Source organism: Bos indicus x Bos taurus, chromosome 16 (genome assembly GCF_003369695.1).
Source record: "Bos indicus x Bos taurus breed Angus x Brahman F1 hybrid chromosome 16, Bos_hybrid_MaternalHap_v2.0, whole genome shotgun sequence".
NCBI classification, from domain to species: Eukaryota; Metazoa; Chordata; class Mammalia; order Artiodactyla; family Bovidae; genus Bos; species Bos indicus x Bos taurus.
Window position 1 is genome coordinate 72,548,340 of NC_040091.1, and position 21,827 is coordinate 72,570,166.

The window sequence follows — 21,827 nt, forward strand, 5'->3', positions numbered from 1 at the left end:
TGCTTCTTCTTGATTCAGTCTTGGTAGATTGTATGTTTCTAGAAACTTGTCCTTTTCTTCTAAGTTGTCTAGTTATTAATAGGATATGGTAACCCACTCCAGTACACTTGCCTGGAAAATCCCATGGACGGAGGAGCCTGGTAGGCTGCAGTTCATGGGGTCGCTAAGAGTAGGGTACAACTGAGCGACTTCACTTTCACTTTTCACTTTCATGCATTGGAGAAGGAAACGGCAACCCACTCCAGTATTCTTGCCTGGAGAATCCCAGGGACAAAGGAGCCTAGTGGGATGCCGTCAATGGGGTCACAGAGTCGGACATGACTGAAGCGACTTAGCAGTAGCAGCAGCAGTTATTAATAGTTGGCATATAACTGCTCATATGACTTTTTCTATTTCTGTGGCATCGGCTGTTATTTTTTCTCTTTCATTTCTTATTTTTTTGGTCTTGTCTTTTTCCTTCTTGGTGAGCCTAAGTCGAGGCTTGTCATTTTTATATTTTAAAAAAGGCAGCTCTTCCTTTTATTTACGTTTTTTACTGTTTTTTTAAACCTCTATTTTATTTCTTCTCTAATCTTCTATTATTTCTTTCCTTCTGCTGACATTGGGGCTTTGTGTTCTTATTTTTCTAATTCTTTTAGGTGGTATGTTAGGGGTTTGAGATTTTTCTTCTTTTATTGAGGAAGGCCTGTACCACTATGAACTTCCCTCTGAGAACTGCTATTGCTCTATCCCAAGCTGTACTGTCATTATTGCTCGTCTTGAGGTATTTTCTGATGCCCATGCCTTGCTATTTATGAACTCACACTGGGCTCCAAGGTTCAGCCAAGATCACATCCCAGGCCCTCGGGGCTGTCTTCACACAGTAGATGGAGTCCACTCCCAGGGATAACACACGCGTTTCAGTGCCGAGCCAGTGCTAGCAGTGCCCACCCCTACCCACCACGCAGTGCATGGTTCCAGACAGGAAGTACCGTGAGCTGGCAGTCAACACCACCAGTGTCTCTCCACCTTAATCAAGCTGAAGTTTTAAAAGCAAGACATATTCACATGTTAGTATATAAATTGTTTTAAAGTAGAGCCATAAAAAATTTCTGGAAAAAATAACGCTGAAGTACTAATGCTTGTTGATTCTGGGTAGTATGAACATTAATGAAGGACATTAACTTCTTTGTATTTGTTTTAGTTCCTACCAGTCCATCAGAAGGAAGAAGGAAAGGTGTAGCTCTTTCTTAGGTGACTAGTTTATTATTCTATCAGAGATGCCCAGTTTAATAGCAGTTGCCTTCTCACAGTTTTAAGAACTATAAGTATCACAGTTGTAGTGATACCTTTATTACTGCTGAGACTGTTACAAAGACTTACAATATTAGATAGGGCTTCCTAAATCTCCTATCATATACTCTAAAGCAAAGGTCTACAGTCAAGATTTCTGCCAAACATTAAAAAAAAACAATACGTAAGATGTGACACTTCACGCTACCCGCATAGACCCTTACGTTCTTGCCGTGGTATGCTTAATACAAACATGTCTGGAGGTGACAGGAGACGAGTTCTAGACTCCTGTATGCTAGATAATTGAAATATTTCACACAGGAGCCAATTTCTAAAATCTTTCCCCTTATCTAAGTGAGTTTTCACAATAGTCTGTCATGACTATTGTTTCACAGTATCTCCAAAAAAAAACCAACCCAGCTCTGACCTTTTTGTAATAAGCCTAACAGGTAAAGGAACAAGTCGTTAGTATTTCCTCAAACTTTCTGTACCAGGTTCCAAGGATACGAAGTCTGCATACAAGCAGCTTGCAGAAAGGCTAAATACAGGAGGCATAATATGCTTCATTTCTGAGTTTGAGGCCAAACCCCAGGTATTTCCCACTTGTAGGGTTCTTCATTTGCCTAGGAGTCCAAAGTCTTCACGAAATGTTCTTAGAACAATAAGATAGCAATCTCAGAAGATAAAAGTTCCTTCATTCTTGTATAGGTAGGAGAGTAGCTGATACAGTACATTATGGTGGTCAAGCAACTGTGCTCTGAACCAGCTGAGCCTGGATTTGGGCTCCAGCACTTACAGCTGTGGAAAACTGGGCATATTAATGTACCTCTGTAGATGCTGGGTTTTTTTTTTTTTTTCCAGAATTGATTAATTAAATATATAAAAAGTAACAAAACCAGAAGATTTATGTGAAGATAAATTAAATTCTATACAAAGACTTTAGCAGTGCCTGAAAGAAAATAAACATATATTCCACTGTAGCCACATTAATAAATATTCCTCAGGCTTGAGGGCTCCTTCATGACATGGCCTTCCCACCATGCTGTCCTCCAAATTTCCACTAATACTCTAAAACAAGTGAGGGTTTTTTCTCCTGGGCTCCAGAGTTGACAGCCATGTTGGGCTTAGTCTTCAGAAGTAGCTTCAAATTTTCCATTTCCTTAAAGAGATTACCTCACAAATATACTTGCCTCCCTGATTAGGGTTGGTTTCCCAGGAGATGTACCTTGTTGGTAAGCTTAAACTCAGAGAAAATACAGATGTTCTAGTCAGTTTAAACCACCCACTACTGCTCTTAGAAGTAACATTATTGTCAATCCATTTGTGACTGTATGTAATGCTCCCTAAATGCAGGTGAGACTGAGTTCCTATAGGCATTGCTAACGCCTGTAAACCTGTAAATTAAACTGTAAATTAAAGTGTCAGGTCCCAATTTAATCTTGCCAGATTGCCATTAGCATTATTCCTCCACTTTCCAGATATGCCTCAGCCTCTAGCAATGGACGGAGCCTGCATTCAATTTATAATTATCTCTGATTAACTCACGTGACTGAGTAGTTCTTTTAAAGGACACTGAACTATTCTCTGGTTACAATAACCTAGAACCTCAGTTCTGCAGCTCACGAATTGTATGATCTTAGTAAAGTTGCACGTGTCTGGGTGTCAGTTTTGTAATCAATCAATTAAGGGTATCTTTAATGTCTATGTTTTAATTTCCATCATTCCACTACTAGACAAGTATCTCGGACAAAAAATAAAACTATGAAGGATCTATATAGATCTATATCCATTCAACACAGCAATCCTACCAACTTATTTTAAGATCGGAAGTGTATAAAAACAGGTGTTTAGGACCACTGTGTATGGCTGTGTGGTCTGTACACTGCAAAAGAGTACCTGGCCGACGTGGGTTTGCTTAAGCACAACGTGACTTTGGTCTGCTATATCTTACACCCGAAGGAAGGAATGCCTTTTTCTTCTAACACAGGTGGTATCTGCTTCACTGAACTATATTCTCTTGGTGTATTGTCTGCTCAAAGGCAGTGCTGTTTTCTAATTCATCCACCCGGCAAGCCATGCCTTTAACTAAGTTGCACAAAGACATCTCATCTCAAAGGTGAGATGCGGTTTGCAAAAGTAGCATAATAAAAGAATTCTTCACTACTGGTAACAATTGACCTCATCATATAAAAAAGATCTCCAAAACACAAAAATGTAGGAAAAGTCTTCAAGATCAATTTCTCCTCAAATTGGTCTTATTCAGAGTACAGATACATGCATACATACACACATATACACAATAAAGAATTCTTTAGAGGATAAATTTTCATGAATAAAAACCTGAAGTCAAGGAAAATATTTAACAAAAATTTAAATAAACCATGTAATATATATCACTTTTACCATGTTAAAACACTAAAAATGTTTGTGTCAAAAGCATGTGAAAAATACAGACAAAATTTTTTTGTACTTACCCTCTTCACACAGAAATTGTGAAAATCAGTAGAACAATCTTTATAAAGAACTTAAAATGCACTTAAAGAAAACATAAACAAAAAATTTATTACTCTTACGTACTAAATTATTTTAAAAGTAACATTTAAATAAAGGGAATAAAGAAATGTGCTGTAATGATCCTAATCTTAAGAGTGAGCCTCCCCGGTGGCTCAGCGATAAAAATCTGCCTGCAGTGCAGGAGATGCAGGTTTGATCCCTGGGTGGGGAAGATCCCGCACAGAAGGAAAATGCAGCTCACTCTAGTATTCTTGCCTGGAAATCCCATGGACAGAGGAGCCTGTTGGGCTACGGTCCACGGGGTCAGAAAAGAGTCAGACATGACTTAGCAACTAAACAACAACAGTCTTAAAAAAACATCAAAGTCAACAGCAGGGAGCTTGTGAAGCAGCCATAAGAGAGTGGCAAGTGTGTGTGTGTGTGTGTGTGTGTGTGTGTGTGTGTGTATGTGTATGGCTTACATGTACCCTAAGACATAAGTGATGCTGGAAATTATTTTATTTTTAAATATCATTTAAAATTAACTCACACACACACAAAAAATCATATGATTTTTAATACAGCTATGCCACAATATGTAAATGTAGCTTGATAATCTCTATGGTAAACTAAGAATAAAAAGCTATAAGTAACAAAAAGACATTCTAATAATTTTATACTGCTTTTTCTTTATATAAAATCTAATAAGGCTTCTCTTATATAAAAATGGAAAAGTACTAAAGAGCATGAATAGAATTTCAAAGGTTGTGCTATCTTACCAACTTAAACAAGGTATCACAACCTACTATTTAACTCTTAAACCTTTTTAAATTAAGAGGATTATCAGAAAATCTTAATTTTAAGAACACAGTAAAATAAAATTGTGAACAAAGGAAATCTGATAAATTATTTTAATGTTCATTTTTTCCAAAAAAATTTCTTAGAGCTATTATCCCCTTTTGTATTCCAAAAAATGGAAGATGAACATGGCCACCTAGAGGAGAAAATATGATCAACAAATACAGGCTGTCATATTTTCTTACTCTTTCTATAGTATCTGTATTTCAGATTTATAATATAGCAACTTCTCTAAAGGACCCGACTGAAGAGATTAATTATAAACAAAAGAGACTTCGGGAGGACACTAAAGCAGCAGTGATAACCTAACAGAAGCTAAAGCATCACTCGTTTTGTCGTGAACTTGACAAATGTCGTCTTTCTAACTTACTGTATGACCTTAGGTTAAAAGTCACTTATTTGACCTAAAATCTCCTCTCACTTCTGTAAAATGGAAATAATCTTATCTATCACAATGTGTTGCGATGAAGATTAAATATGACAAGGGCTACAGAAACCAACAGTGTCAGGCACACAGGAGGAGCTCAGTGAATGGAGGTTCTCCCTGCCTGTCAGAAAGTCCTGCCCTGTCTCTCCTAATCCCTACCAGGCCCTCCCTGGTGGGGATTTTTTTTTTTTTTTTTCTTTAAACAATTGCCAAGACTGGAATCAAAGATAAATAGAAGGCACAACAGTTTTGCTCTGGTTTTGTATTACTTAGATTTGGAAATTTTTTTTGTTCTTTTTTCTTTTTTTACAAATACAAATTAAACATGAAAAAAACTCTACTTCAAAAAAAAACTGACAGTTCAAGAAAAGCTTATCAGTTGCATTCTAGACATTTAAACCTATCTCACAATTTAAATTCCAATGTCAAAAACAGTAGATTAAAAAAAAAAAAAAAACAGTAGATTTTAGAACTGTTTTGTGATCATGTTTTAAAAGAAAACTTGAACACCTTTTATTCAGTTTTTAACCACATCAACGAGAATCAAAATTGTCAATTTTTCCAATGGCAATTTCTCCACACCAGAAGATAGTCATGACTCTCAAAGAGGAAAACAATTTGGGTTTCTCTGGTCTTCAAAATGTTTATCAAATCCTGTAATTCTCACAGGCTTTTGAAATACATAGAAAGTAAGTAAAAAATAGTCCAATGAATGAAACATACCAAATGTCAGTAAGAAGCAAGACACATTCCTTTGGGGAGACTGTTTAAAAAAAAAAAAAAATTCCAGTCTGTATATGCAAATAAAGCAAAGAAATTCAGTCTTTTTTTTTTCTTCTTTAAAAATCCATTTTTCCTAAAATATTCCACAAAATTGGAAGTGAAGGACTAAAAGGTGGGGAGCAGGGGAGAGAAGGAGCACACACCATTAACACAAAAAGTAAAACTGTACAAACTTAAGCAGTTTATGATAGACTAGGATCACCACTCTACTCTTACAGTTACTTCCAGTATTGGCTATTTCATAGCTTCTCTACTGGAATTATTCAGAGTTGAGAAATGGGGTGATGGTTCTTTACCAGCCCTAATGAGGTAACAGTATGTCATGTAAAAATGCACATTAAAAAATATCTTCCCTTCTACCTTGTAATTCCCTTTAGTCACCTCAACCCACAGCAGTCAAGTCCAATCTTTATAAACATGCAGAATAGTATGCAGATAAAGGGTCAGATCAGTAACGAAAGCATAACCTATTCAGCTGATCTCTTTACTTGTATCCCAGGAAAATGAACAAATCCTACCAGAGAACGGTACTCAGTGGTCCCCTTAGGTGATTGGGTGAAGTAAGCAGTGTTTCTCCTGAGTCAGCTATGTAGAGGTACAACCACCTGGTAGAAACCCAAATGGGTATCAGAAGCACTGCCCCCCCATTATGAATACATACCAGAGGAGGTTACTGTTCTGGGGTTGCAGGCAGAAGGTGAACCCCTACAACTACCTCTTTTTCTTGATAAAGGGAGAAAAAGTAAGATGAAAATGCAGGTAGCAAATGAACACTCTTCCACTTACTATTTCCTAACCACCTTTAATCTCACTTAGGAGTCTATACTTCTCAAATGTACACTGAGAGTTACTGATCCACTTCTAATAGACAAAGGAGCTAGTCTGAACTCTCATCCCCAGTCTCTCTGCAGTGTGGCATTCAAAACTCTCCTGTGGCTGATGAAATACAATGTTCTACTGATTCTCCATTTTATTGGTTACTTACTCTTCTCTGTTTAAGTGACACCTTTAATTCTGTTAATGAAAGGAAATGACTTCCTTTTCTCTCCATACATTCTCTCTCATCAATTTAATTACTTCCCTTGGCTTCTATTTGCTAAGTATATATGATCTGGCAAACCTTCTCCCAAATGCATTCATGATTTTAAGATCCACAACCATTTCCAACTGCTTAAATATTCTGCCTTACCATATACATGAACCCACTTTTATCTCCCACCCTTCCCCCATCTTCCAAGTAAGAAACATCCCTCTCTGGATTTCTTATTTGTATTAGTGACCTCAGCATTTTCCTAGTCCCACTTGCTGGAAACTAGAATCATTTTTGACACTTCTTCCTTCATTCTAAAGTTCCAATGCATTTAGTTTCTAAATCCAGTAAACGGTGCCTCTATAAGATCTCTTCCATCCTCTTATATTCCTACTGCCATTATTATAATTCAGATTTTTATCATTTCCCACATAGATGACTCCAAAGACCTCCTTAATTGGTGACTTTTTCCTATAGTCTTCCAGTTGTAAACTACTCTTTTTTTTTTTTTAAACTTTACAATATTGTATTAGTTTTGCCAACTATCGAAATGAATCCGCCACAGGTATACCTGTGTTCCCCATCCTGAACCCTCCTCCCTCCTTCCTCCCCATACCCTCCCTCTGGGTCGTCCCAGTGCACCAGCCCCAAGCATCCAGTATCGTGCATCGAACCTGGACATCCCTGGTCGTGGTTCCTTGGTGGAAAACTTTCAATGAGTTCTTGCTGGCTAACCACTGAAATCCAAACTTCTCAGAAAGCCACTCCAGGATTTAGACTTTATCTGTCTTTCCACTTTATTTTACACATATATAAACATATATATATAAACACATACACGCACCTATGTTAGAGTTAAGAGGAGCCTTTTCTCTGTTTCTGAAATAGTCCCTAGATTTCACTGCTTTGTATTGTGGCATTTATGAACTTCCTTCTAAGATATCTCTACTTATTCTTTTCACCAACTTTCTACCCATTTTTCAAAGCTGAACCCTAACACCATTTTCACAGAAGCTCTCTCACACCTTCCCCAGTGGATAGTATTTCGCTCCCTTCCTTAAAACCTTTTAGCATTTTATGTGTATTTCTGCATCTTTAGCCTGTGGGCATGTTCAGAACTTACTATCACTTGAAATTGCTGTTCTCTAAAATCCAGAGCTCTGGAATGTCCCTCTCTAATCAAGTCTTCCTGTTCTTCCCTTTACTCCACTGAGTCTACTTTGGACTCACAGCAATCTCTGATTTTTCAATTAGCAATAATCTATGATACAAAAAACTATCTTCTTAGTCGATCGCTATCTTACATTATCACTCGGTCATCTCTCCATCCTAAACCCCAGTGCCAGCATTTTAACAATAAGGATATCCATCTCCACCTGGATATTCCACAGACCCCTGAAATACAGCATGACTGAAACCAAACTATCTCCTCCCACAAACTTACTTCTCTTATGCTTTCTAAACTAATTAAACAGTCTTTCCTTACACAAAACATACAGCCATTCACCAGGATATACTGAGAAGCCCCTCAGTTTCTTCTTGAGAAGTCCCTCAAATTCTTTGTCCCTCAATTAACATTGCTAATGAGGATCTCATGGCTGTTTATCTAATCTGTCCTGTCTTCAGCAGTTCCTATCTCCAATTCATCTTCTGTTACAGTATTTAAACACTAGCCTAAAAGTGCCACGCTAGCCAGTGTAAAAACTTTCTAGGGCTCTATATTTCCTGGAAGACAACATCCAAAGTCCTGAGTGTGACATTCAGCCCCATTACTGCACCTTCTCCGAGCACAGATCCTAGGTTAAAGACTTGGAAACACAGTGTCTTCTGCTTTTCTACAATCACTGTTCTGTGCGATTGAGCAGTCCCCCTCAAGTCTAGCTCACCCACGCTGTGCAGATCCCCCAGCCCCATCTCCCAAAGTCTCAGTCACCTCCTCTTCTGTATTTCTGCACAATGCTATTCTTGTATTAACAGACCTCTTACCACACAGCATTACACATGTACTCACAGGTCATCCTCCGCCAGTCTGGGGGCTCTTTAAAACAAGCTTGCTTTGATTAATCTTTTATATAATTTTTTATAAAATGTTTTTATTCACATCCACAGGATCTAGTATGGCACATAAAAAGCTTTCACCAAATGCTTATGAAGTAAGTAAATCTCATTTCAGAATGCCTAAAATCATGCTATCCTGGATGTTTTACCAAATGATTTAGGGTAGAAATGGTAGAAAGGTACAAGTCCTAAATACACAGGTGACATGAAATGACAGGTGATTCCAGAGGGAAGGGCAGGAACAGAAGGGCCACTGAGGTTATGCTTCTCTCTTTACCGCTTTCCCCAAACTGCTGAGCCACGGGAGAGTAACAGGACTACTGGGAAGAAGCAATCAAACCAGCACAGAAGTGTAGGGTAAGAAGGATGAGTAGAGGAAAAAAGCCTGGAACTGAAGCTGCAAAAAAGAAAACGTCTAGAGTCACATATTACACACTCATAGCTTGCTTGTGGCTACTCACTCTCATCACCATCACTGTTTCACCAACCACAACTATGACCACCATTTACTGATCACTTACCAGTCAGGCATCAGACGCTATGCTAAGAACACCACACATGGCATTTAAGGTCCATGACAACCCTATCAGCAAGTTATTATTCACACTGAGAGACAATGAAACAAGCCTACAAACTATCAGCTACACTACCCAAGGGCTCACAGCCTGGTGAGTCACAGGGTCAGAATGCGCGCAAGGATCAGGCTTTAAGACCCCTTCTCTTTCTGTTCTGCTATTCATGAGCCAGGGTTTACGTAAGTTGGGGACTGGCTTTGTCATTTTTGCATTATTTAGTTATCACTGTAAACACATATCTTATTTTCTCTAGTGTTAAGTAAGGTATTTTTGAGGGTAGAGTCCATGTCTAATATTTTTTATTTCTTCCCGAACATCTCATAATGAGCTTTCTATATTTATTTTCTTACTGTATCTATGTACTAGCAGAAATAAAAGGGAGGTATATATACCAATCTTTAGTTAGCATTAAGCCAAATACAAAAGTAAATGATTTAGCTCTTTTGACAACTGTATGTGCCAGGATAAGTCATCAATAGTAACAGGTCCCAAAACACAAGCCACAGCTATAAAATTAAGGTTAGTTTGCGTCTGATGCACTAATAAAAGTGCTATTTAAAACACATTGCTCTTTTCTTCATATCTGGACATTTATATAATAATTACTAGGAGTAGACACACACTGTATCAAGTACATGAACAACTTACTTAAATGTGGAAGGAAAAATGCTGTAAGCAATAGCAAAGCTTTTTTATTTCTCTTTTAGAAAGATATAAAAATGTGTGAGAGTGGACTTGTATCTTCTATGTAGGTTGAGTTCAAACGTCAGTGTCCGCATGTGAGGCAAAAATCAATTAGAGACAAAATAATCCCTGAAAACTCCTTAAATTCCCCTAAAAACCTAGTACAATACAGTACAGGTACTCCATAAATGTATCTCAGTTTTCCCTCTACATGGAACAGATCATCATTTCTTCTGCTAAGTGCTGCATGAAGTGTTTGGCTCACGCTAGGGGCCATACTGAATGAAAACACATTCATTTACACACTGCAGTCATAGTCAACACTGAGAGATATCAGTTCCTATAACAGGTATTTGGGAAATGATTCCATCTGAGACAAGAGCAGATTCCCATTTCCCATTTCATGACTGCTAGGCATATGTTCATTGTGAAAAGAGCACTAGAATTACCACTGTATTTCAATTATTGGTGTTTGGGTTTGGTGTGTTTTGGTTTTGGCTTGAGCTCAAAGATTTGAATTTGAATACATTACAGTCCCAGAAATGTGACTATTCACACGATCTCTTATTTAGTGTGCAACCACAGGTGCCTAGAGTTGTAGAAACAAATAACTAAGTACTACAGCGTATCAGCTAAAAAATTGAATAATTAGCCTATCTTACCTTCATCTACTGATGCTTCACTACTGTATCCGTCATACTCTGCAGAAAGAGGACTGTATTTCTGTCTCGTTTCCCACGTATAGCTCTTTTGTCTAGACTCCGCCAGTGGTAGTCTGGAGTTGTGTGTTCTGGATAAGGCCTCGTGGTATTTACCCAGTGCTTCATCTTCACTTTCAGACGATGAACCAGGCTCATCTTTGTCCAGGTAGGAATTATCTATTTGGAATGACAAGGACGGCAGATCAAAACTCAATGCTATAAAGTAATGGCAAATTTGCTACAGTCACATATATGTCATACACTTATATATGTGTCATATATATTCATATACACACAAATATACACACACACAATCTGAATTTTCAGCTTTAGAAAAATATTTTTCATTTAAGAAGCCCAAGCTTTGGGTTTTTATGTTTTACGAGAAAAAACTGACTTGCATATTTGAATTATATAAATAATGTTAGTCACAGGGATTTTCCAACCATGATACAGATAAACAGAATAATAGGGCTTGCCATCTTACACAATTTTTTTAAAGCATTAGTAGCACACAAAGAAGTTTAAGTATTGCCAATACATATGGATCTGACTGAAATTATTCATGTTACAAGAGACATTTTTGGTCATCATCTTAGCCAAAATTTTCATAGCTGATACTGCTTAGCGCTAGAAGCAGAACAAAGAGACAGACAGACAGACACTATTGATTGAAATACAAATGATACAACTCTTCTAGATAGCAACCTGGCAATACATATCAAAGTTTCCAGTGTATATAGTCTTTGATTCATTTATAAGAATTAACCAATTCCATTTCTAAGAATTCAGCCTAAAAAAATAATTAACAGATGGGCAGTGATATGTATTTGAGATAATTTACTGAATTGTGTTTAACAGCCAAAGAAAACAAAAATGCAAGCTGAATGTCCAACGCTGGGCCTTGGTTAAGTAAATTATGATACATCTGTGCAATGGTACACTATGCAGTCATTAAAAATGCTGAACTTATGAGTGCTCACAGGGAAAGAATGCCTACCATATAATGTTAAGAGAAATAAAGTAGATGTTATAGTCTCATTTAAAAAAACAGATTAACACACATACACACATCTACATGCAATGTATACACACATCCATGCAGTATAAGTTTATAGATACATACAAAAATATCTGGAAGCATATATACCAAACTTAACACATCATCTGTGAAAGGCAGACTTCCTAGGAAAACCTTACTTACATGTACCCAAATTTCAAATTACATTTCCAGAAGGTAAACTGGTAAATTAATTTTATATTCTTTTAAAAAGCACTGCTGCTGCTGCTGCTGCTGCTGCTGCTAAGTCGCTTCAGTTGTGTCCGACTCTGTGCAACCCCATAGACGGCAGCCACCAGGCTCCCCGTCTCTGGGATTCTCCAGGCAAGAACACTGGAGTGGGTTGCCATTTCCTTCTCCAATGCGTTAAAGTGAAAAGTGAAAGCGAAGTCGCTCAGTCGTGCCTGACTCTTAGCGACCCCATGGACTGCATCCTACCAGGGTCCCCCATCCATGGGATTTTCCAGGCAAGAGTACTGGAGTGGGTATCATTTACTTAAAAGGTAAAGATTTTGAAACTGCATCATGTTGAGATTCATTTAAACAAGATGTAACCTTCTCAGAATTCTAAAACAACTCCAGAAGGATGAAGAGACCACAACAGTCAGAAGTTACTAGTTCAGTCTAGACATTTCTCTCATTACACTCAGCTAAATCATCTGCACTACAGGAATCAAAGTTTAAAATTCAAGTGGAGAGACAAAGAACGAGAACAAGATATGGGATAGAAATTCAATATTTAGAGTTAGAAACATGGTAGCTTCAATGTCACTAGTCCAAGTCCCACTTTTTAATTCAGTAAAATAAAACTATCAAAGGGTAAAGCCATAACCAATGTTATATTCTGCACTGTCATACTTAGTCACCAGCCACATGCAGTTATTTAAATTAAGTAGAAATAATAAAATTTAAAGTCTAGTTCTCCAGTGCTACTAGCCACATTCCAAGTGCTCAAGAGCTATGTGTGGACAGTGGTTACGTATGGAGCAATACAGATACGTAGAACTCTTCCATCACTGCAGAAAGTTCTATTAGACAGGACTGAGATGATGGCAGATCTAGTCTAAACCTGGGCATTCTGACTCCCAGGTTTTAGCACTGTGTGGATTCTAAGGCAGCAGGAGAGCTCTGAGGAGGGCAGCAAGAAATTTACCTACTATATTACCTAGAGTAGCCCTGCATTTGGAAATGGAGAAGGAAACCCTTCTTCCTCTTATTATATCTTATAAGCTCTGTCAGGACCTAGGACTCAGGTATTAATACTAGCAATATTACAGTTCAGCTATATGAAGGGACAATCCATATGGGTCGAATGATTTTCAAAATGATTTTTAAATCATAATATGTTTCAGTTTGGAGGTGGTAGTTCAGTTACTAAGTCGTGTCTGACACTCGCAACCCTATGGACTGTAGCCCACCAAGCTCCTCTGTCCATGGGATTTTCAGTTTAGTACTCATTAAATTCTAGAATACTTAAGAGATACGTGATTCCTTTAGGTAGTAGCATGCTTCTTAATTAAAACAAATTAAAATTTTAAATTCTGCACTACTACTTGTGAAGTATTAATAGCATCCATTCTGTTATTTTATGAATAAGATAATATGTAAACTATTTCACTTAATTTTATTTCTTTTAATTTTTATTACTTCAGGTAATAAGGCTACCATAATTAAATCAAGGCTACCAAAAAAAAAAAAAAAAAACCTCACTGAATCTGACATTTCAAACAACTGCTAGGAGAATAAACTTCAAAACAGATATATTTCCAAAAATTTACATTCCTTTTTAATTGGCTCATCCATCTTGGATCAGCCTCTATTATATCATTTAAAAATCATTCAGACAACTGATAAATAGCAGATTCCTATTACACATAAAGTCATGTAGCAGAATTGAAACCGTCTTCTGCATTTCTAGTGCTACTCAGTTTTTTGTTATGTTATGAGAATGTAAACATACACAAAAATTCCATATGTATCTTTTATAAATAAAAGCCAGTGTACTTCTGGTGTTGTGATCAGATCAACAGTAAATGAGAATGACTAAGGCATAATCACGGCTCAGATGGTAAATAATCTGCCTGCAATGTGGGAGACCTGGGTTCGATCTCTGATTGAGAAGATCCCCTGGAGAAGGGAACGGATACCCAGTCCAGTATTCTGACCTGGAGAATCCCACGGACAGAGGAGCCTGGGGGGCTACAGTCCATGGGGTCGCAGAGGTGGACATGACTGAGCCACTTGCACTTCACTTCAAGGGATAACCAGGAGTGATAACTGGCAACATGAAGGAAACCAAGTAACTGTCAGCTAATTGTTTTGAAAACTGTCACAAATACTGTGGATGAAAACTGTGACTGCTTAGTTGGAATCTTAATTGTACATAGAGAACTTATGAATAAAAATAGATTGTTCATGTATATGCATTGGAAACACAGAAGTCACACAAAACTCTCAAAGTATGGCTAAATGAAAAGACATTCTGAAGCATGTATTTCAATAAAATAAAAATCCATTGCTCTCAAGGAAAACATAAAACATTTGGTAGATTCTTACCAGGAAAGATGTGAAGAGCAACAATGTATAAAGGGTTAAGGGTAGGTTACAAAAACACAAAATTTTTAAATTCAACTATAGCACACCAAATAAACTCCAATTAAAGTATGCACAGTACTTAAGAAAACCATAGAGTTCTGGGTTGTACAATAAATGGGCATTAAGTAAAATGAGAAGGCAATGGCACCCTACTCCAGTACTCTTGCTTGGAAAATCCCATGGACGGAAGAGCCTGGTAGGCTGCAGTCCATGGGGTCGCTGAGGGTCGGACACGACTGAGTGACTTCACTTTCACTTTTCACTTTCATGCATTGGAGAAGGAAATGGCAGCCCACTCCAGTGTTCTTGCCTGGAGAATCCCGGGGACGGGGGAGCCTGGTGGGCTGCCATCTATGGGGTCACACAGAGTCGGACATGACTGAAGCGACTTAGCAGCAGCCAGCAGCAAGTAAAATGAAGGTCCTTAAAACTGTCCAAATAATGCAGGGACCAGGGGCAATACTTAAATCAGAGGAATACAAACAACATGCTTTTGAAAGGACTGTAAGAAAAAACTGCATGACTTTAAAAATGCCTCTCAGTAAGAGGACTCAAGAAAGCCTTAGCAAAACAGATGTACAGAGAACAATTAAAGAAGTTGGATGATATTTTTCCTAATGTGAAAAAATTAAGAGAACATTTTATCACTCAAACTCACATTAGGAGACCTCACCTTTTTCTGGTATTATCTTAAAATATTTTTCATCTTTACTCTTTGCTGTTTCTTTTTTGGCAGAAATGGCTTCATTTTTCTTTGTTTTTATATCTGCTTTCCCTTTGTAGAATTTTGTTGGATTTATTTGTTCTTTGATTTTTCCTTGACACTGCTCTTTAGAATCAGTTGATGCTGCTGGATACAAGTCTTCCTTCTTAATGGATTTCTGTATCATATGTCTACTGCCTTCCAGAATATCTTTTGGAGAACATTCATTTCCTGAATAGTTATGCCCTTTGTATCCTTTACTTTTAATATGTGTTTCAGCTTTCTTTAAGTAATTTTCTTTCATTTCTTGATATCTTACCTCCTTTAAGTCATGTTTACCATCACTGGAAATTTCTAATCCATTTTTTCTACACCTGTCGGTACTTTGAAGTTCTTGCCAGGGAGACCCAACACTTGCATTCTGCCTGCTAACTGATACCCTACCATCACTCACATGGCCTTTCAAAGAAGAATCACCTTTCAAAGCATTATCTGTTTCTTGATATTGTGATGGCATCTGCTGCCTATTATTAATATGTTTAACTCCTCCTCCTTCACTCATTCTTTGGTCTTGCTTTTGTGAAACTGAAGTATTATAGCTATTTATTCGATCTGCTTGGTTCTCTAAATTGAATGGTGCTTTCTGACAATTAGTGTTTTGGGAGACTTCTGATATTGTGGTGCTTTCTTGTTTAGAAGTATCTGCAGCTTCTGGGGCTGCAGAGCTTTCCTCTTCTGGGCGAAAGCCATTTATCATGCTTGTTACCTGTTCAGCAACTGAGTCAGTGAACGCATAGCTGACTTCTCCTACAGCAATGGTCAAATCTTCCACAGCATTACTGATCGTGTCCACCAGAGAGGATACTGAAGGCAGATTCTGCTGAAAACTTTTGAAAAATGCCATTTTCTAATTCCTTGTTCCTAAAAGCTACAATCATGGAATTTTCTCTTCTCAAAATATTAAGCACTCTGGAATTTCAATTTAACATTTACTTAAATGGTGCTATTCATTAGCTCAATATCAGTATTTCACATTATGCCTTTTAATCTTTCTGTAAATGCTTATGTAATGGAAGAAATATGTTGAAGTAAAAGATGCTTCAAAAAAAAAAAAAAAATCAAACCACTTGGTTTAAACGTAACCAGATTTTTTCCCACTCCACAGCTGGTATGACAGCAGCAAGACAGTATTTTTCCCTCAAATACTATTGGGTTTTTATTCTATACCTGCAAGAAGAAGTATAAAAAGGATTTTTATTATGTACTTTTTAGTTAACTTATTAATAGTCTATGTATGGGAACTGCCCTATATTATTAACAAAGAACAAAGTACCAATACCATTTCAAAATAAAAAATGTATTAAGGATTCCCCCAATACATATATTACCCCAAATATGTATTTGTTTATATATCTAAACAATTTTGCAGAAGTTAGAATAGGGACGAGCAGAGAGAGAACATTTGCTGAGTGGCTATTACATGTAAGGAATTGTGATTTACAAATTTTTTTCTTATTTGATCTTAAAATAACTCTAGAAGGTAAATATTATTATTCTTATTTAATAAGCGAGTAAAGAAACAGCCTCAGAAAAATTAATAAGGTCCCCCAACCTTTCCAATAGATCCTCAAGGTCAAAACTCTTTCTACAATGAGAGTAAGAGGATAGTTAACTTTTCACTTTCATTCACTCAAATGAGCTCCTGGGTTTTCCCGAGGCCACAGAACAGATTGAATGCAGGAGCAGATATGAGAATCCAGTTGTTTCTTCTGTGCCAGTCATTAGAGAGATTTGCAATGTAAAACAATGCCACTCTTCTCATCAAACGTATTTTTTGGTTTTAGAAAATATACAGTTTTAAAAATTAATACATTTTAGATTAACAAGTAATAGACTTACTGTTGGGTTTTTAAAAATAAATTGAAAAAGTATTTTAAATTTTTCTTAGGTTTTAACTTCTAATTTACATATCATTGAGCTATAACTCACATAAACAAAAACTCTTTGGGGTCCTCAATAATTTTTAAGAGTGTGAAGGGATAAGACCAAAGAAAAACTAGAAATGCCAAAACGGAGAATTACTGGAGGCTACTAAAAGAGGTATCTTTAACCAGTTTATTCTACGCAAATGATGGAAAAAAGAAAAAAACAGGTGAAGTATGAGAAACATTAATCAAACCAAACCACATAAAATACTACAGTTTCCTTAATGTAAAATCTGCATGATGTAATTCAACAATAAGATTTTTATAAACAATGAGGCTATCACTTTTTAAGTTACCAGATACAAGACAAAAGCATCTCTTCAACATTTGTACATGGACAAGAAATGTAAGGCTTCTCTTGTATTTTTCCTTAAAATTCTAAATTAATGTCTCACTTTTACAATTTTCAACTTCTTTTTGTTATTATTTACATAAGCCAGTCTTTGGAAACAGCAAATAAAGAACTCTATAATAACTTAAAAAAAAGAGAAGTTTTTCATAAGAAAAAGAACAATATCACAGCCCTCATCTTTCCTATTATCTGGTAACACTAAGCAATATATCTGTGTTGCCAAGGAGGAAAGAGGAACACTAAGTTTCATAATCAGATTTTACATACTAAATTACGAGAGAAAACCACCTTCTCTAAACAACATAATTATCCATTGCTGAGAATTCAACAGCAGATTAAAGGGTGAATACTCTCAAAAGCTTTCTAGGGACATGGGAAAAAAGCTCTCTAGAAAACTATTTGGACAATGGATTTAAACATAGAAAGTAATAAGATATGTCCTTCTTCTTAAAGTATATAAAAATGTCATTCTATGATGATATACAATTCATTTTTATGCAATATAGTAGCAATTCATGGGCAATAAAAAGATAGCTGAACATAATTTATGTAATAGATCTTTTACTCTCACAGAATAATGTCTAAAGGTTAGTTTACTGTATGTCAGAATCAAGCTTTTTAATGTATATCGTATTTTTAAAATAAAGTAATAAACAGTAGATAGAAAGACTAAACAAGAGAAGCAGCGATATGATACTTACAAATTTTATCTTGTGAATTCTTCCTTGCACTGTATCCTGAACCAAGATCTGGAAACCCGCCAACATTTTCAAAACAGAACTTCTTATTAATATAGAGAAAAAGGAGCAGCATCAAGATAATAAACACCCCAACAGCAGACAAAAATCCAACTGCCTCTGGAGATACTGGAGGGAAAAAAAGTCACAGCTGTAAGCATTTATTCTTCTTCAAGTTACAAATAAGAAGGAAACCCCTATACATTGTGTTAAGATTGCTGCCTTATTTGAATTTTATTTGTAAATTTTCATAGTTCACAACAGTTCAGTTTGTGAGAAAAATAAACTGCAAAGTTTAATGAGTTGTTCAATTTATGCAAAAGTATATTAAAATTTATTTAAGAGTATATTAACAGTTTCCCTGTAAATTATGTGGGAACAGTCTTAAAAAGAAATGAGTCTATAAAAGAGGCAGTCACCATATTATTTAGTCCACTGACGAGTATTAAAAAAATTTTAAAACAAAATTTAGAAAAACTTATTTCCCAAGCACTCAAATTTATGAGAACGTATACTATTGTTGTTATCTCTAAAAGCTTCAATGGTCTTTTTGTGTTAAACCAACTCTGGACTTTTTAACTTGGCATTGAAAACTCCAGCCTCTTTTCAATACTACTCTCCAATCAGATGATTCCATTTACCACATGCCGTGTTTTTGTCTGCCTCCTCCCCTTGCCAGGAGTGACTGAGTATCCTCTCTATACCAAATCCCACTCATTCATTCAACCAACAAACACTCTGGAGCAGCAGCCATACACCGAGCATATCACACATGCATTTCCTATCTTCCGTGAACAGGCTGGTGAAGGCAGTCACAACGCAGTGCAACCAAGGTTATGTAACCCAGTGCTGAAGGATCAAGTAAGCTTTTCTACAAGTTACGGCTCCTGTAATTGTAAGAATTAGCCAAAAAAGTGAAAGCGAACGTCGCTCAGTCGTGTCCAACTCTTCGTGACCCCATGGACTACACAGTCCATGGAGTTCTCCAGGTCAGAATACTGGAGTGGGTAGCTGTTCTCTTCTCCAGGGAGCTTCCCAACCCAAGGATCAAACCCAGGTCTCCTGCATTGCAGGCGGATTCTTTACCGTCTGAGCCACCAGGGAAGCCCAAGAATTAGCCAAGTGAACACGATTTCATACAGAAGAAACAGCATGTGAAAACAAGAGACAGGGTATCACTGTGCATTCCAGAAACTCCATGAATACATGAGAATCATGAATACAAGAGAATACATGAAACCATCCAGGGAGATTTGGTAGAGTGAGGACAAAACCTTCTCCAACTTCTCCAATCCTTAGTCATCTCTTTCTTTTCAACTTCTGCATTATCTCTCTCTGGGACTAGTCATTTGGAATTAAACAGAACTAAACTTTTGTAATCTCAGTGCCTGACTCAAGCATTAGTAGACAATGAATCAAAAGCCTCAAATACCACCCTACTCTTTCCTCCTCCACTGCTCAAGCAGCGACTAAAACGTCATCTCCTCCAAAATTCCTTTTTTAATCTGAAGAACCAGGACAATCGGCATCTAACTCATTTGTTAAAACTGAAGTCACCCACCAGTCCATGATGAGTGCTTTACTCTTCTAGCTTCTCAGCATCTGTGATAGCTAGCATCCCAGGTGCAGGACTGATACGACATTATGGTCTGTTCAAAGCTGGGTCAACAGCACTGCAGCAGAGGACAGAGCAGAGAATAATATTGCAAGGAGGCGTGATGAGTGTGAGGCAGAAGGTGGCAGGGATGGTGGAAGTGCTCTGAATAGCAGCCTGGTGCGGAGGAACAGATCCTGCTACCAGAACCAAGACGTTACGCCTAGACATTAGCCCTTTCTGTCTCATTCTCAGGCTGGAGAATAGTCAGGAAAGAGAACATAGTTTAATAAAAGAATCTAAGGTATATGACATAAAACAGTGATAACATCAAGCCTGACGGTTAAGGTAAAAAAAAAAAAAAAAAAACAGGTAAAAAGACTATCACCATCTGATCTAAAAGCTAGGAAGATCGCAGCAGGACAGACTCTGGTATGAAGACACAAAATTCTCAGTGTGACCATATTCAGTATTACATTGTAAACAGCACATATGGATAGGAGCTCCCCTTTCAGCGCAGGCCCAAAGCACACTAAAATGTGATGCCGTAAGTGAACACACAGCGTTAGCTATAATAATAAGCAGCTTAAAATCTCCCATCCCGTACGGCTGAGTCCCTTCACTGTTCACCTGAAACTGTCAGTACACTGTTAATCAGCTATACCCCAATACAAAATGTTTTTGGTGTTAAAAATAAATAAGTAAGTAAAATTTAAAAAAAAATCTCCTATCTCTTAGAAGACTAAATGAAGGAGGAAACACAACTCACCTCACTTATGAAAGCTAGTTATTGCTAATAAAAACAATATAGCATATATTACGTGCTATATTGTTTGGATGCAATCTCAAAAGCGACAGAATGATCTCTGTTCGTTTCCAAGGCAACCCATTCAATATCACAGTAATCCATGTCTATGCCCCAACCAGTAACGCTGAACAAGCTGAAGTTGAACGGTTCTATGAAGACCTACAAGACCTTTTAAAACTAACACCCAAAAAAGATGTCTTTTTCATTATAGGGGACTGGAATGTAAAAGTAGGAAGTCAGGAAACACCTGGAGTAACAGGCATATTTGGCCTTGGAATATGGAATGAAGCAGGGCAAAGACTAATAGAGTTTTGCCAAGAAAATGCACTGGTCATAACAAACACCCTCTTCCAACAACACAGGAGAAGACTCTATACATGGACATCACCAGATGGTCAACACCGAAATCAGACTGATTATATTCTTTGCAGCCAAAGATGGAGAAGCTCTATACAGTCAGCAAAAACAAGACCAGGAGCTGACTATGGCTCTCACCATAGTCTGAGCTCCTTATTGCCAAATTCAGACTTAAATTGAAGAAAGTAGGGAAAACCACTAGACCATTCAGGTATGACCTAAATCAAATCCCTTAGGATTATACAGTGGAAGTGAGAAATAGATTTAAGGCACTAGATCTGATAGATAGAGTGCCTGATGAACTATGGAATGAGGTTCATGACATTGTACAGGAGACAGGGATCAAGACCATCCCCATAGAAAAGAAATGCAAAAAAGCAAAATGGACGTCTGGGGAGGTCTTACAAATAGCTGTGAAAAGAAGAGAAGCAAAAAGCAAAGGAGAAAAGGAAAGATATAAGCATCTGAATGCAGAGTTCCAAAGAATAGCAAGAAGAGATAAGAAAGCCTTCTTCAGCGATCAATGCAAAGAAATAGAGGAAAACAACAGAATGGGAAAGACTAGGGATCTCTTCAAGAAAATCAGAGATACCAAAGGAACATTTTATGCAAAGATGGGCTCGATAAAGGACAGAAATGGTATGGACCTAACAGAAGCAGAAGATATTAAGAAAAGATGGCAAGAATACATAGAAGAACTGTACAAAAAAGACCTTCATGACCCAGATAATCACGATGGTGTGATCACTGACTTA

The 21,827-nt window shown here is 37.2% G+C and overlaps 1 protein-coding gene across 2 annotated transcripts in view; it reads right to left on the minus strand.

Moving 5' to 3' along the window:
- Positions 1-21,827, minus strand: part of SYT14 (synaptotagmin 14) — a 207,026-nt gene that overhangs the window by 129,687 nt on the left and 55,512 nt on the right. For both annotated transcript variants that reach the window (XM_027565692.1, XM_027565691.1), the window contains exons 3-4: positions 18,278-18,442; positions 10,843-11,058 (exon numbers count right to left, since the gene is read on the minus strand). In XM_027565692.1, coding sequence (XP_027421493.1) covers positions 10,843-11,058; positions 18,278-18,442 — 381 coding nt within the window. The remainder of the gene's footprint in view (positions 1-10,842; positions 11,059-18,277; positions 18,443-21,827) is intronic.